The sequence below is a fragment of the Coptis chinensis genome, chromosome 6 (genome assembly GCF_015680905.1).
Source record: "Coptis chinensis isolate HL-2020 chromosome 6, ASM1568090v1, whole genome shotgun sequence".
Lineage (NCBI taxonomy): Eukaryota > Viridiplantae > Streptophyta > Magnoliopsida > Ranunculales > Ranunculaceae > Coptis > Coptis chinensis.
In genome coordinates this window covers 62,862,085-62,877,047 of record NC_141461.1, presented here as the reverse complement: position 1 = coordinate 62,877,047, position 14,963 = coordinate 62,862,085, and the positions used below count along the sequence as shown (strand labels likewise).

At 36.8% G+C, this 14,963-nt stretch overlaps 1 protein-coding gene across 1 annotated transcript; it reads left to right on the top strand.

Moving 5' to 3' along the window:
* The first annotated feature begins 1,996 nt into the window (after positions 1 to 1,996).
* On the top strand, positions 1,997 to 12,163 carry LOC147493875 (prohibitin-3, mitochondrial-like). Its single transcript, XM_086565598.1, has 2 exons — positions 1,997 to 3,095; positions 11,934 to 12,163. The coding sequence occupies exon 1, from the start codon at positions 2,247 to 2,249 to the stop codon at positions 3,087 to 3,089; it is 843 nt and encodes a 280-aa protein (XP_086421724.1). The 5' UTR covers positions 1,997 to 2,246; the 3' UTR covers positions 3,090 to 3,095; positions 11,934 to 12,163.
* The last annotated feature ends 2,800 nt before the right edge of the window (positions 12,164 to 14,963 follow it).

The window sequence follows — 14,963 nt, the reverse complement described above, 5'->3', positions numbered from 1 at the left end:
TTAGAAACATAACATTTTGGTTAATTATGTATTTAATAATCATGAAATAATTATATTTTCGTATTTTTGTAGATTTTTGCAGTTAACGTGAATATGATGATAAAACCTGCATCAAAGCACGGGAATACTGTGCATACTTGAAGTCTTCCCACTCAGCCCCAGTGAAGCCCAACAAAGCCTGACTAAAGCCGAAGATTCCAACGGGACAAAACCAGTGCAGAACGGGATCACGTGCAAAGAAGCAGCAAACTTCCGAATCTCATATCTTTCAAACCTGGAATCCGATTTCAACAAGTGACTGCCAAAACAACGAGGGTGACGAGCTCTACGCAAATACAGAAAGTTATAAAAATGCCAACATCCCGGGCCGCCATTAGATACAGCACGTGGACCCACTCTGCGGGCCCACAAGAAGTGATGAGTCATCATGCATGGACAAGTGGCAAGTTATAGACACTCTTGGACACCTAGAAATTAAATGCATGACTAGACTTTTGATTAGAAAAGGTGTGCTAACATTTGGATGATTTGTGAAGAAAAAGACAAGCTTGTAGTAAAGGTGGGAAGGCTGCACATGAGAGGACTTGATATATCTTTTGGGATGTTGGAGAATAGAAAGGCATTCCATTTTTGCTGTTTTACATTTCATGCATTGTATTTTTCTCTTTGAAGCTTTCGTACTAGTGTTGATACATGAAGTCTTTAACTTTTAATAAGATCTGTTTTCTTCAAAGAAAATTTGCAGTTTTTGCTTTGCTTCTTCTTACTTTTTCATTTCATATATCAAAGACATCAAATCCATCCAAGGACCATGAGCTAAAACTCTCCCAAGGAGAGGGTTAATGATGCTCATGTGAGGATCAGGCTGCGTTTTAGTAGTCCATAATCACTATTTAGGAAAATAGATTTTGTTATACATCTAGTCCCAAAATGATTGAGTTTGATCAAGTTTAGAGTACTGATACTCCAGATCAGTCTCATGAGAGACCCAATTAACATTAGGTCAAGTCTCATGCGAGATCCTATAGTAGCCGTTAGCCCTCTAGGTTGCCCAGCTGGTGTATAATTAAACCAAGAGTTGAAGTGATATTCCAGAGATGGAATGTCAGTTCAACTCCTTCTCTGAGTTCATCTTACTAGGGATCGATACCCGACGCCGTTCCGGGTTTGTCTATGAGCTCGAGACGGATTAGAGATGCAGTGATAAGGTGCTCTAAAAGTTTGTAACTGATCTGACATGATTATAATTGACCCTCTTTTTATATATATATCTCTCTCTATACTAAGAAATTAATCTTTATAGTTCTACGTTAACTTGCATTTCAAGTTTTAATTGAGAATATATATTTAATTAGCAACATAAGAAATAACCTAAAATCCTACTCGCTAATTCCCTTGAAGCTGTAAATTTTAGTTGTGAACTTTAGCATACTCCTAAGGTTTGGAGGATCCCTTACTCGATCTATGGTATCGACGTTTTACGGACTTTGGACTCAAAAATAACAAACCTATAAAAAGTCTGATTATCAGGAACCGAACCGAACCGAATTGACTGAGTTATACTAATCGAATTGAACCGAACCAACTAATTTTCAGCCGGACCGAACCAATTGGGTTACAGTTTAACCGATATTAATCGACCCGAACCAACCGATTTTCATATATTTTTAAATTAAATCAATTAAATATGTATATTCTAATATATATTATATATGGCGGGTTGTTTCGGGTGGGGTTTCGTAGTAAATCAACGACCAAACTGACCCTATTGATTTTCACATATACTTAACCAAACCGAACCGACTAATAAACATAACCGACTTGAAAAATGACCGGTTTATTTTGGTTTGGTGGGTTTTATCGGTTCGGCCGGTTTTATGCACACCCTATTCGATGGGGTTAAAAGTTTTGGATTTGAACAATTTTTTGTGACAATGTTTAAAGTAGTTGGAAGATCATATGTACAAAAAAATTACCCGAGTCTAAAACTAAAAATGCCCTAACAATCAATCATGAGTTTGTTTACAATGGAACATCATATGTAAATATCGGCATTCTTCTTCTTCGTTGATATCTCATTGAAATTTCGTAATATATAAAAATTGTCCACGTTGTATTTTCGTCCTTTCCACGACAGGGGACCTATGATGACCTACCTACCCATATATACCCTCATTTCACTCTCTTCTCTCCTTCTAAGGTTTAGGGTTTAGTAAAGTTTAAACCTTTGAACAAAAAAAAAAAAAATGGGTAGCAATCAAGCAGCAGTCTCCTTCCTAACAAACACAGCCCGCGCCGCACTAGGTCTAGGTCTAGGTGCATCACTAGTCAACGCATCACTCTACACAGTTGACGGTGGGCAACGTGCCGTTATATTCGACCGTTTCCGCGGTGTCCTAGACGAAACCGTTTCAGAAGGAACTCATTTCTTAATCCCAATAATACAAAAGCCATACATTTTCGATATTCGCACCCGGCCCCACACTTTCACTTCCACCTCTGGTACCAAAGACCTTCAAATGGTCAACTTAACTCTCCGTTTACTCTCCCGTCCATTAGTTACAAAACTACCCACTATTTTCAAAACCCTCGGGACTGAATATGACGAAAAGGTACTACCCTCGATTGGAAATGAGGTTTTGAAAGCTGTCGTCGCTCAGTTCAATGCCGACCAGTTACTTACCGAGCGGCCCCATGTCTCCGCACTGGCTAGAGAGAGTTTGATACAACGGGCTAAGGATTTTAACATCGTCTTAGATGACGTCGCTATTACTCATTTGTCCTATGGGTTGGAGTTTTCTAAAGCGGTTGAGCAGAAACAGGTGGCGCAACAGGAAGCCGAGAGGTCTAAGTATGTTGTTATGAAAGCTGAGCAGGAGAAGAGGGCTGCGGTTATTAGAGCTGAAGGAGAGAGTGAAGCTGCTAAGTTGATATCGGATGCTACTGCAGCTGCTGGAATGGGCTTGATTGAGTTGAGGAGGATTGAAGCGTCTAGGGAGAATGCTGCCACGTTGGCTAGGTCTGGGAATGTTATGTATCTTCCCAAGGGGAATAATATGCTTCTTGCTCTCAATCCTACTGGCCGCTGATTTTAGGTACATTTTTCATATATGTTTTCAATACTTTTATATTTGACGTTATATGTGTTTTCATAATTTGGGTATTATGAATTGTCTATTATATTATTTAACTACTATAAGTCTTCTGTAGAATGTACTTGAGTGAACTGCCAAATGTATAAAGTATACCTTGTCAATTAAGGACGAGCCCTTATAATCAACTAAGCATTTTAAGTTATTGTGGAAATTCGAGGTTAAGCTATTTTGTTCAGTGCTTGGAGGAAATGTATGTTTGTCTTGGTATATGATGTTAGTTTGTCGTAGTTGCTAGGAGCTTAGTTGGTAAATGTGTGGAAGTCAATACCACATAACTGAGTTCAAAACATACAAAAGCGAGAAAAATTGGAAATAGGAAGGAGTATAGTTGATTTTAGGTACCCCTCACTCTCTATGCTGTTCAGTGTTTTTGTGTGTTATATGAAAGGAGTGTAGTTTAGTTAGAAGATCAATATTAAACTCACCTGATCTTAGATTGTCGTACTACTTTAATTAACTACTGTGTTCAAAATGGTTAATCTATTCTATTAGGGCTTCCTATGTCTTCTATATAATGTATTTGAGTACCCTGCGTCAATTTCCTATCCATTTTTCCTTTTCTGGTTGAGATGGAAAAGTTAATAACTTAATATACAAAATAAAGACTGAATTATGGAAGACATGATTTGTCTGTGGATAGAATTGTGTGACATATGGAGTCATATACCTGTTTACTTGAGAGATAGAATAATGGTTCTTCAGGCACAAGTGCCCAAAAGCGCTAATCGCTTTGACTAGGAACAATGTTCTGCAAACTATGCTGAACCTTTTTACTGGACCTCCATCTACTATTTTAGTCGCTCGAAAAGCTCACTTGGGCGAAGAAGAATTGTTGTAAAGACATAAAGTGCTTATATTGCAATTGTAAACCCTGATCCATTGAGGATAAGCCCCAAGGGTTTTAAATTTTTATGTGTCTCCGAGCTTAAAGGATTGTTCTTGTTCACTAGTGCATGCTTCTGTTTTCTATGAAAATGTATGAGGGTGAGAACTGCGACCCCAATGACAAGAACTGATTAGGCATGAGTTGAATTATGAAGTTGTAAGTTTTACTTCACTGGTTAGTATGTAATCCTTTCAATGCTTGGAGTGTCTGTTTTGCTTTGTAAAGAATATTAGTTTGTTGTAGGGGCTAGCCAGCTTAGTTGGTAAAGTTTATGGCAATTGATACCCTGTACCTGAGTATAGAGCCCTACAAAGGGGAAAAGAAAAAGAAAAAGAGGGTCCTTACAAAATTAAGCGTTTTAGGTTGTCTTGTAAATTTGAGCTTAAACTAATTTGTTCAGTGCTTGGAGGAAATAGATGTTTGTCTTGGTATAGAGTATTAGTTTGTGTCGTAGGTGCTAGGAGCTTAGTTGGTAAGTGTGTGGAAGTTGATACCACATAACTGAGTTCAAAACATTCTAAAGCGAAAAAAATTGGAAATAAAAAGGAACGAGTATAGTTGATTTTAGTCTTTTTAGATATCCCTCACTCTCTATGTTCACTGTTTTTCATATGTTATACATGTTTGAATTGGGTTTTATGAATTGAGTATAGTTTAGTTAGAAGATCAATATTATACTAACCTGATCGTATATTGTTGACGTTCAATATAGTGAATTGCTTCTATTGGTGCTTCCTATGGCTACTATACACCGTATTTGAGTACCCTGAGTCAACTGCTAATTTATTTATCCTTTTATGGTTGCGATGGAAAAGTTAATATCCAAAATAAAAACTGAATTGCGGAAGACATGATTTGGCGGTGGCAAGAATTTTGTGACATATATAGAATCATCTACCTGTATACTTGAGAAAGAGAATAATGGTTCATGCCCAAGTGCCCAACAGCGTAATCGCTTTTGACTAGGAACAAGGTCTGAAACTGTGCTGAACCTTTTTACAGGACCTCCATCTACTATTTTAGTCGCTTGACAAGACATAAAGTGCTTATATTGCAATTGTAAATCCTGGTCCATTGAGGACAAGCCCTTTCAATCAGCTAAGGGTTTTAAATTGTTGTGTCTCCGAGCTTAAACGATTGTTCTTGTTCACTAGAACATGCTTGTGTTTTCTATGAAGATGTATGAGGGTGAGAGCTGTGACCCCAATGGCAAAAAATCTGATCGGGCATGAGAGGCATTACAAAGTTGTTAGATTTACTTCACTGGTTAGTATGTAATCCTTTCAATTCTTGGAGTATCTGTTTGGCTTGGTAAAGAATATTAGTTTGTTGTAGGTACTAGCTAGCTTAGTTGGTAAAATTTATGGCAATTGATACCCTGTACCTGAGTTCAGAGCCTCAATAGGGGAAAAAAAGAATAGAGGGGACATTTTGGCGGTCTCGTTGAGAGGCAAATGGAAAGTATCACTTACATTTCTTTAGCAATGTGTAAGCTCAATGCGTAATATTGGTTTCAAGGCTCTGAAACAGCAATATATAGGGGTGCACCTCTGGCTCTGTTTTATATACTTATTGATATATACAGTTACACATGCACATACACATTTTTTTTTGGGGGGGGGGGGGGGGTGGTGAAGTGGGCTTGTTGGGAGGCAAATGGTAAGTATCACTGGAGGGGGGGTTGATGTGGTCTTCTTGAGAGGCAAATAGAAAGTTTCACTTACATTTGTTTAGCTGTTGTTTGATTGAAACTTTTTATTCTATACATTTTTTAAGTAATTTAAGTTAAATGTGCAAGTTTAATGCGTGATGTAGTATTGGTTTCTAAGACTCAGAAACAGCAATATATAGGGTGCACCTCTGTCTCTGTGTTGTATACTTAATTGATATACACATACACATTGGGATTGGGGGGTTGATGTGGGCTTGCTGGGAGGCAAATGGTAATTATCACTGGAGGGGAGTTGATGTGGTCTTGCTGAGAGCCAAATAGAAAGTATAACTTTCATTTGTTTCGCTGTTGTTTGATTGAAACTTTTTATTATATACAATTTTCAATTTAAATGTGCAAGTTCCATGCGTAATATTGGTTTACAAGGCTCGGAAACAGCAATATATAGGGGTGCGCCTCTGTGTCAGTGCCCTGATATATACATATACATACACATTTGTGTGTGTGTGTGTGGGGGGGGGGGGGTTGGGCTTGTTGGGAGGCAAATTGTAAGTATCACTGGAGGGGGGTTGATGTGGTCTTGTTGAAAGGCAAATAGAAAGTACAGTTTACATTTGTCTAGCTGTTGTTTGATTGAAACTTTTTATTATATACATTTTGTAATTTCAATGCGTAATATTGGTTTCTCGGAAACAACAATATATAGGGTTGCGCCTCTGTGTCCATGTCTTATCCTTAATTAATAAACACATACACATCAGTGGGGTTGATGTGGGCTCGTTGGGAGGCAAATGGAATGTATGACTTACATTTGTTTAGCTATTGTTTAATTTAAACTTTATATTATATACAATATTTAGTTCAAGCTCTATGCATGGGTTTTCAATCAGAAACTGCAAGATATATGAGTGTGTCTCTGTGTCTGTTATATACTTGTAGATAATACATATAAGTGCACACATACACATGGGATAGGGTGTGCACAGGGTTGTACACAAACAGACACATACAGGAAGAGACACATGTAGGATGGAATATATGTATTCAGGGTTGTACACACCACAGTAGCACTATTGTCAGATTAACTAAATCTGACGGATTCATGGATATCTTCTCCTTCTATTATTTAGTTATTGTTTTTCCAGTTTTTTTGCCATAGTGCTGAATTCCCTTCTAGTTTCTATACAGTCAAAGGCTCCAGGCTCACCTCGAGCCTAAGGCCTCCGTACCTCTCTCTTAGGAGCATCTAGTGTTGCCTAAACCCGCCTAGGCTTGCTCCAAAACCTAGGAAGAGGCGTAGACCCTGCCCCTTTAGGTGCATGGTCCCTTAAAAATAATATAAATGATGGCTATATTTCCTTGAAGAGGATATCGAGTGATGCCATAAAGAGTTTGACATGTCTCTCATCTGAAGTTTAATTGAAGTATTATGCGGGACTTAGTTAAATGTAGTGATGGATGATGCTTATGTGTTCATTCAATTGGATGATGAGTTGATTTAAAATTTAGGCATGACACCTTTTATTTTTAATTTGTATATATATATATATAGACAGCCCGACTCCTAAAAGGATTTTAAATAAGTACCAAATCTAAAACAACCCACAACTTCACCTACAAAATGGTTTAAAACCTAATCTTTTGTGCATATGATCTACTAACCATAAAGAACATCTCTGCAAAAATTCAACTCGTTCGATATTCTCTAACTTAGATAAAAATTGTTGTCCACTTTTGAAAAAATATCTAACGGTCCAGAAATGTCTAGTTTTTGCAATCATCTTTTGCCAATGTTTAAAATTGTCAAACAAGTTGAATTTTTGTAGAGATATTATGGTGGTTAGTAGATCATATCCACCAAAAATTAGGTTTTAAATAATTTTGTAGGTGAAGTTGTGAGTTGTTTTAGATTTGGTACTTAGTTTGGTACTTATTTAAGGTCCTTTTCTTAAAAGTAGCTACTTAAGTTAACTTTAAAATAAGTACGTAAGTAAAACTTCACCTACAAAATGAATTTAAACCTATTTTTTAGTGGATATGATATACTCAATATTAAGATCATCTCTACAAAATTTCAGCTCATTTGGAAACCTCTAATATTGGCAAAAAACAATTGCAAAAATTCAACATTTATAAACCGTTAGATTTCTTTTTAAAGATGACAACAATTTTTATCTATGTTAGAGGTTTCCAAATGAGCTGAAATTTTGGGAAGATAATCATTATGGTGAGTGTTTCATAACCACAAAAAATTAGGGTTGAATTCATTTTGTAGGTGAAGTTTTACGTACATACTTATTTTAAGTTAACTTAAGTAGCTACTTTTTAGAGAATTACTATATATATATATTCATTTTGTAGGTGAAGTTTTACGTACGTACTTATTTTAAGTTAACTTAAGTAGCTACTTTTTAGAGAATTACTATATATATATATATATATATATATATATCGGATCTTAGAAGTACATACTTATTTTAAGTTAAAATAAGTACCTAAGTAAAATTTCACTTAGAAAATGAATTCAAATCCAATTTTTTGTGGATATCATCTACTCACCATAAATATCATCTCTACAAAATTTTAACTCATTTGGAAATCTCTAACCTTGGTAAAAGATGATTGCTAAAACACAATTGTCTGGACCGTTAGATTTGATGACAACAATTTTTATCTAGGATAAAGGTTTCCAAATAAGTTGAAATTTTGTGATTTGATGATATCCACAAAAATTTTTTTTATATTCTAGGGTATATATATATATTTTTTTTTTTTTTATATATATATATATATATATATATTTGGGTATAATTTTCCATTCTTGGATATTTATTTTAGTAGTAGAGTTTCTATGTGAGTATTAATTTTATTGTAATAGTTATGACTTATCTCTAATGTCTTCATGTTTGGTTTGCTACTTGTTCCTTACCTTATGCTTCAATTTGTATACTATTTGAGACTTGAAAAGTAGTTATTGTGCTCATGGTAAGTTTGCTAACATGGATTAATACTTATTTTGACAGATCAAAATTTTTCGTTAGTTTTACTGGCCAAGGGAAAAAAAAAATGCTTTGATCAACTCTATAGTTTGAAAAATAGTTTACGTATTACATGTCTTATGCTTCAATTTCTATGCTATTTGAGACTTGAAAAGTAGTTATAGTGCTCACGGTAAGTTTGGTAACATGGAATCATGGATTAATGCGTATTTTGACAGATTAATATTGTTCATTAGTTCTACAGACCGAAAAAAGGAGAAAAAACCGCTTTGATCAGTTTTATTGTTTGAAGATAGTTATGCTATGCTCCCCCAGTCCACACACAATAAAATATTAATAATAAAAAATAAAAATAGAAAAAAGATGCAACATAAAAGAAATTTATCTGCACCCTTTCTTCAGTCAGGCTAGTGCCCCACCGTTCACTGTAATGCCAGGTTCCCATGTTGTCGAAGGCAGCAGCGAGGTGGCCTAGGAGGTAATTTTTATTGAAAAACTTCCTGGTCAAAGGCATTACCGAGGTGGCTCTACTTGGGAAACCTAGCATCTCACTTGTCCCTAACAACATAGACAGGTGCTATGTTGGATGGCTTCCAAAGTTCTCTCTGAAATCATTTCTTCCATTTGGTATGCATCACAATTCACGAGGAATGTAATCTGAAAATTGTTAACAATAGAATGAGACATGTTAAGAAGCCTTGGTCAACTTTTGTGCAGTATGCAGGAGCTATGCTCAGTCAGAGAATCATAGCTTATTTGATGTTGTGGTGAATTACATCCTTTTTAAATGCCTTTTTTCTCCGACAGGTCTGGTGTACTCTAGGGTGAGGGGTCATTTGTATTTTTCTTGGTTCATTCAAGGAGTTGTTGGTCTTGTGGGATTTTTTCTAGTTACGATTCCCTCTTGTAACTGGAAAAATTCCCATGAGACAAACAACTCCTTGACTGATTGTGTTGGCTTATGGTTAGAAATAAATAGAAGACAATTTGATGGTGTAGTGGCTTCACTTTGAGGAAGTAATCTTGTCTAAATGCCTCCTATTCTTTTGGTCTAAAGCGCATGAAGAGACATGGGATATATGTTTCAAACATATTGAGTAAAGAGATACTCGTGGTGCTACAGTTCTGTTTTTTTGGGTTTTTGTTTGCTTGTTTTTGTTAGTTGTAATGAGGAAATCTCTTCCTATTTACCTTTTCTTTGGTCTATAAAGCACTGTCGATTCTCAAGTACCTGTTGCAGGAGGTGTACCTCGGAAAATGTCTTGCTGGTATTTTTTAGTTGTCGAAGAGACGGTTTTCTTTCCTCTTCTTCTCTTGCCCCTCTTATTTTTTCCTCTCCCTCCTTGCCTAAAATTGCCCTTTAATGTTTGTGCTCCTCTTTGTTTCTCGGACCTTGCAAAAAATCAGGCATCGGCTAATACAGCCCAATTAATCCTCCATCCAGGCAAAACCAAGAAAAAAAGAAAAGAAAAAAGTGATGAATTTACATCCAAAATGTAAGATTTTAGCTAGGTTACATTGACACGCCGTATCGGACACGGATACAAATTGTCGGACATGGCAAAATATCAAAATTCGAGGTAAATTACATGTAATATGTGTCCGACACGGACACGTGGATACGTATCCGACACGGACACGTGGATATGTATCCGACACGGATTTTTTTCAAAATATGGCGTGTCCATGTAACCTAGGATTTTAGTGATAAGTTGCTGATTGATTTTGTTTTTAGATTATAGCACTAATCCGAGTTTGATTATGGACTTTTAGAAACTATTTTTTTAGTTGCTTTTGCCATTTGCTTTCAATTTTTCGGCAATTAGGTAAGGTCCCATGAAGAAAAAAAGGAAAGTACCCGCTTAAGCCTTTCTTTGCTTTCTTTGTTCCCTGCCAAAGACAAATGCAGATTATCAAGTAATCTCCCTGGCATAGAATAGGTAGTACAACTTGCTGAGTAATCCTATTGGTTCAGGAAAAGGATCCAGAATCAAAGGTTCAAATAGAGAACAGGAGGAAAGGATTAGGGCCATGCAAGTGGAAAGTTCTTGAATAATTTGATATACTCTCTTTGTGCATCGGACCCTGCTAGATATCGGTGATAAGAATGGTATTTCCTGAATACTGTTGGGGTCTACTGATGTGAAAAGACGAATCGTAGTTTGAAGAAAGGGAGGGAGAAGAAGCCCCTGCTCCTCCCACTTGCTCCCAACCAAATCAATTTTAGGGAGTACAGTTATTAGATTTCTATGCTGGGTTTGGTACAGCGTTTTTTTCACGTGTGTCAATGCTATAATTGATGCTTGGGCTCCCATTAATAATTGACCCTAGGTAGTTTGATAACTTGACTCAGGCTGCATCCGGACATTCCATTTTGTCTCCAACCCGTTCTAATAATCTCGATATCTGATCTAGGTTGGAGATCAATGGTAAGGAATTGTTGACGTTGTTCAAATAGTTGCTTTTTTTGGGCCCTTTGGACCCTCACAAAGAACCAATTAGGATGTTGTGAGCGAATTGGATCTGTTCATCATAGTAATCTTATAATAATCTTGAAATGTGAGATGGTTGAGAAATCATGTGAGAGGAAGGGGTAGGTACTTCTTGAAACCACTAAATTACTCATGTTTTCCCTGTTAGAAGGCGGGAAAGAAACCCCTTTTTAGTGGTTAAAATATTTAACAAAGAAGTGATGTTTGGTGAATGGAGCTTTTGCCAGCTTGAATGTTGTTCTTAATGATTGATTATTCAATATAAATGTGGCGGTGTAAAATATCTGTTAACATTTTTTGGTGGCTATTTTTTACCACTGAGACTCAGTCATTGTGATGAAAAGTCTCGTGCAGTAGAAGACAACACTGACCTTGATGGATATCCTTAAAGGTAATTCTGTAGGATCTCCTCTATAAAGTGGTGATAAGCTCAGGATCTGTACTACTGAAATTTTTATAGGTTTGTGGATAATCTTGCTTAAATTAGGCGTCTTTGAATTTTTTTATGCCAAGTCTTATCAGCTGTTTTTGCGCTTCTTGAGGGTGCGACCAATGTTTTGCTTCTTTGTGAGTTGGATCTTAGTTATTGTGTTAACTTTGTCATCGACTCAGATATTGAAAAACGTAACCATCTGGCAAAGTGCACAAGTCCCATCCAGTCCTTACTCTTTAGGTAAATGCACAAATATGTTGCAATCATATTTTCTGATAGTCTCCTTTGATGTGCAGGAATGAAGCTTGCGGTGCTGGGCAGCTTTTGATGAGAAGATCCACCTAGGAATGCTTGCAGTGCTTAGCACTTTTGTTTTTGGAATTTTGGAACTTCTTTTGTGTTCTAATGGTAGCATTTTGAAAACAGTAGGAAATCCTTTAAATTGCAACAAATTATTACTTGACTTTTGTGACGTTATATGCAATATGGTGGATTCAAATGGATTTGAAAGCTGCTCTTTATTTTATGTCCTTCAGACTTTGTTCTGTTTTTCCGTTTCTTTTATTTTCTTTTGGTGCAAGATGCAAGCGGTAAAGTTTGTGTCTTTGCAATCAAGTTAACAACCTAGGCCAAGGACCTTCCCTAGGTCTTCTCTAATTTTAAGAAGCCAATAGAACAACAGGTCTTTTACTTTCTTTGTTCGCATGATAGTACTTAGCAGTACACTTGATCAAGATGGTAATACTAAAAAAAAAAAAAATCAAGATGGTAATGAGCATCCAACAGTTAAAAGTTAAAAGGTATATCCTCCGCCATCTGAATGATTTAAATAGCTCCAAGAGGGGGGAGCACCTCTGACCCTACAAGTCCATGCGTACAGCAATACTCTTAAGCCTCTCTAGATGGGGAAGAGCTCGATTTTCAGAACAGATGTTCAACTTTGGGACAACCCCCTATGTTCGACCTGAGGAAACCATAAGCATGGTTCAGGGCTTCAGGCAGTAATTTCCGTGTGCAAGGCAATTGTAGTCGGCATACCCTATTTAGTGGTTCATCAAAGATCTTCCTAATTCTGCCTTGCATTTCCCTTTGGTCTGGTCTCTAGATGTTAGTATGTTAGATAATCAGATCATCAGTCATGTTCTTGCCTGTAAACCTCCTGCTATTTCTTTCAGAGCATACACTGTATAAGGTATCTCCTAGCACTACTTTGAATACATCAGTCCACTGTTCTTGGTTCTAAAAACAACCAACCCACTATATTTTCAAAAAGAAATTCATTGTCCCGAAATACATGGCAAGAGTGTCGCTGCCATTAACGTAGTCAACGTTGCTACCACCGGCCCCAAGTCTCCGACTGGCCAACTGTAGCTGGATATCCAATGGGGCATATGCTTTTCTATTAAAATGTCTCAGAGCTGATCTCCTTGAAACTTATGGTAGACAAATCTTCTGGTCGTTGATTGGAAAGAAACATTGAGGTGGGTATATATATGCGACAAGACTCTACCGGCTTTGGACTAGTAATCTGCACTGACACAATGACATGCTAGTCGTGGATAATTTTCTTTTTGAAACTCACTCTTTCTGAACAGTCCTTGTGGAACTGACATGCTGGAAATGCTGATTGTGGGCAGGAGAAGGAACTGCTGGAATAAAACATATTGTTGTGATTGGTTCATCTTTATTCCAAATCATCCGTACAGATCGAAACATGCGGAGGCGTGGCTTCATTGTAATGTTTACAACATCTGGTCGACTTCTGTTCAAGATTAGGTTTTCTGTCAGCTCAAAATAGTATGTAAGAATATGAATGTGACAGTATCCAGGGGTGGTTTTTGCGAATGTAATACCTGATAAGTTAAAAAAAAGAACAATGAAAAGAAGATAAAAAAAGAATAAGGAAAGGAAACCATACTCCCTAAGATGTCAATATAACCTTGAACTTTAAATCTAGGCATATATTGATATCCGACACTACAAAACTGGAAATATCAGCATGCTGAGTATACAACTATTGTCTCAATTTTCTGAAAATACTGCAGACTTTGAAACATTGTTACTATGGTAGAGTCTAGAGATAGGGTGAGCAGGCTGCTAGTGCTGCACTGCTGCAAATAGAACGTTTTCCTTTTGTTGTACTTCTGTCTGAGTAGTGTCTCAAGGTGAACTTTGTTATTAAACTATTAATCATTCACAGCTTCATTCACGACATTTTAAAATACGAAGCATGAAAAATCATCTCTAATACAAATTGTGGTTAGTCAAAAGAAAACAATGCAGCACTTCCATAGTTCCTGCCATTGAGATGATATCAGAGACTCTTTCTTCTTCTTCTTTCGATAATGTTCAAAGACTCTTCACTCTTGCAGTCCCTTTAGAGCCACGCTATACACAATGATGTGATCTTAGTTTCTGAGTTGTGGTGCAGCTAAGAAATTGTCAAGACAATAGTGTGAAATTTCAGAAGTAATTGCTTTTGTGGGCAGCCTGAACTCTGTGTCCAACAGCCATGGTAGAAGCTTACTTCAAGTATAACAGGCCATTTGAGAGCGATTTTTCGCTACCATATGGCCCTATAGAATATACCTTTAGACTCATCTTTTGAAGTGTTCTTACACTTTCGGTGCAATGATATGCATTGATGCGTAAGGAACACTGTCCAGTAGAGCTGTAGAGCAGAGTAGCAAATAAGTCCCGTTTCTTGTGCTTGTCTTTTGATTCAGTTTTGAGTTGTATTGGAATGTGCGTAATTTCGAAGCTTCTAGAGGGTTGAATTTAAACCTCTTAATAAGACTACAACATAGAGAAACTAGAGTACGCGCTTTTATTTTGTCACAGTTCTCCCATCAGAACGAGCGTAACATTCGAACGATGGCAATAAATGGTCTAGCTACATAATCAGACATATTCATACACCATCATATATTTGACCATTTCCAAACTCGACTTGTTTCTCATTTTAACCACTGTATTGCCTTTGTGAAATATATACTAGTCCAACCTCCAAAGTACATACGTTTACATACGTTAGGAAGGAGATTTTGATGTTCCCATCAGCTATGCCCACGCTCCGGAACAAACAAAACGCATCCATCAGATTTTCAATAGTTTATCTGCAATCCACATGATCACATGGATCCACAACAAAAACATTCCTCTGCTCTATTATCCTAGACCAAAAAGACAATTTTCCCTAATCATAAAAATTTATTTCCTTGCACTGGCCATACTAGGAGGAATTATTCCCAACAAAATCTTAATTGAAGCAAGTAGATTTTTAATTTTCAGGTGATGTCCAACGTGAAATAGCAATCCTGGATTCC

What these genes read in the sequence shown, in the direction of transcription:
- LOC147493875 (XM_086565598.1), top strand. Translation starts at nt 2,247, where the DNA reads ATGGGTAGCAATCAAGCAGCAGTCTCCTTCCTAACAAACACAGCCCGC.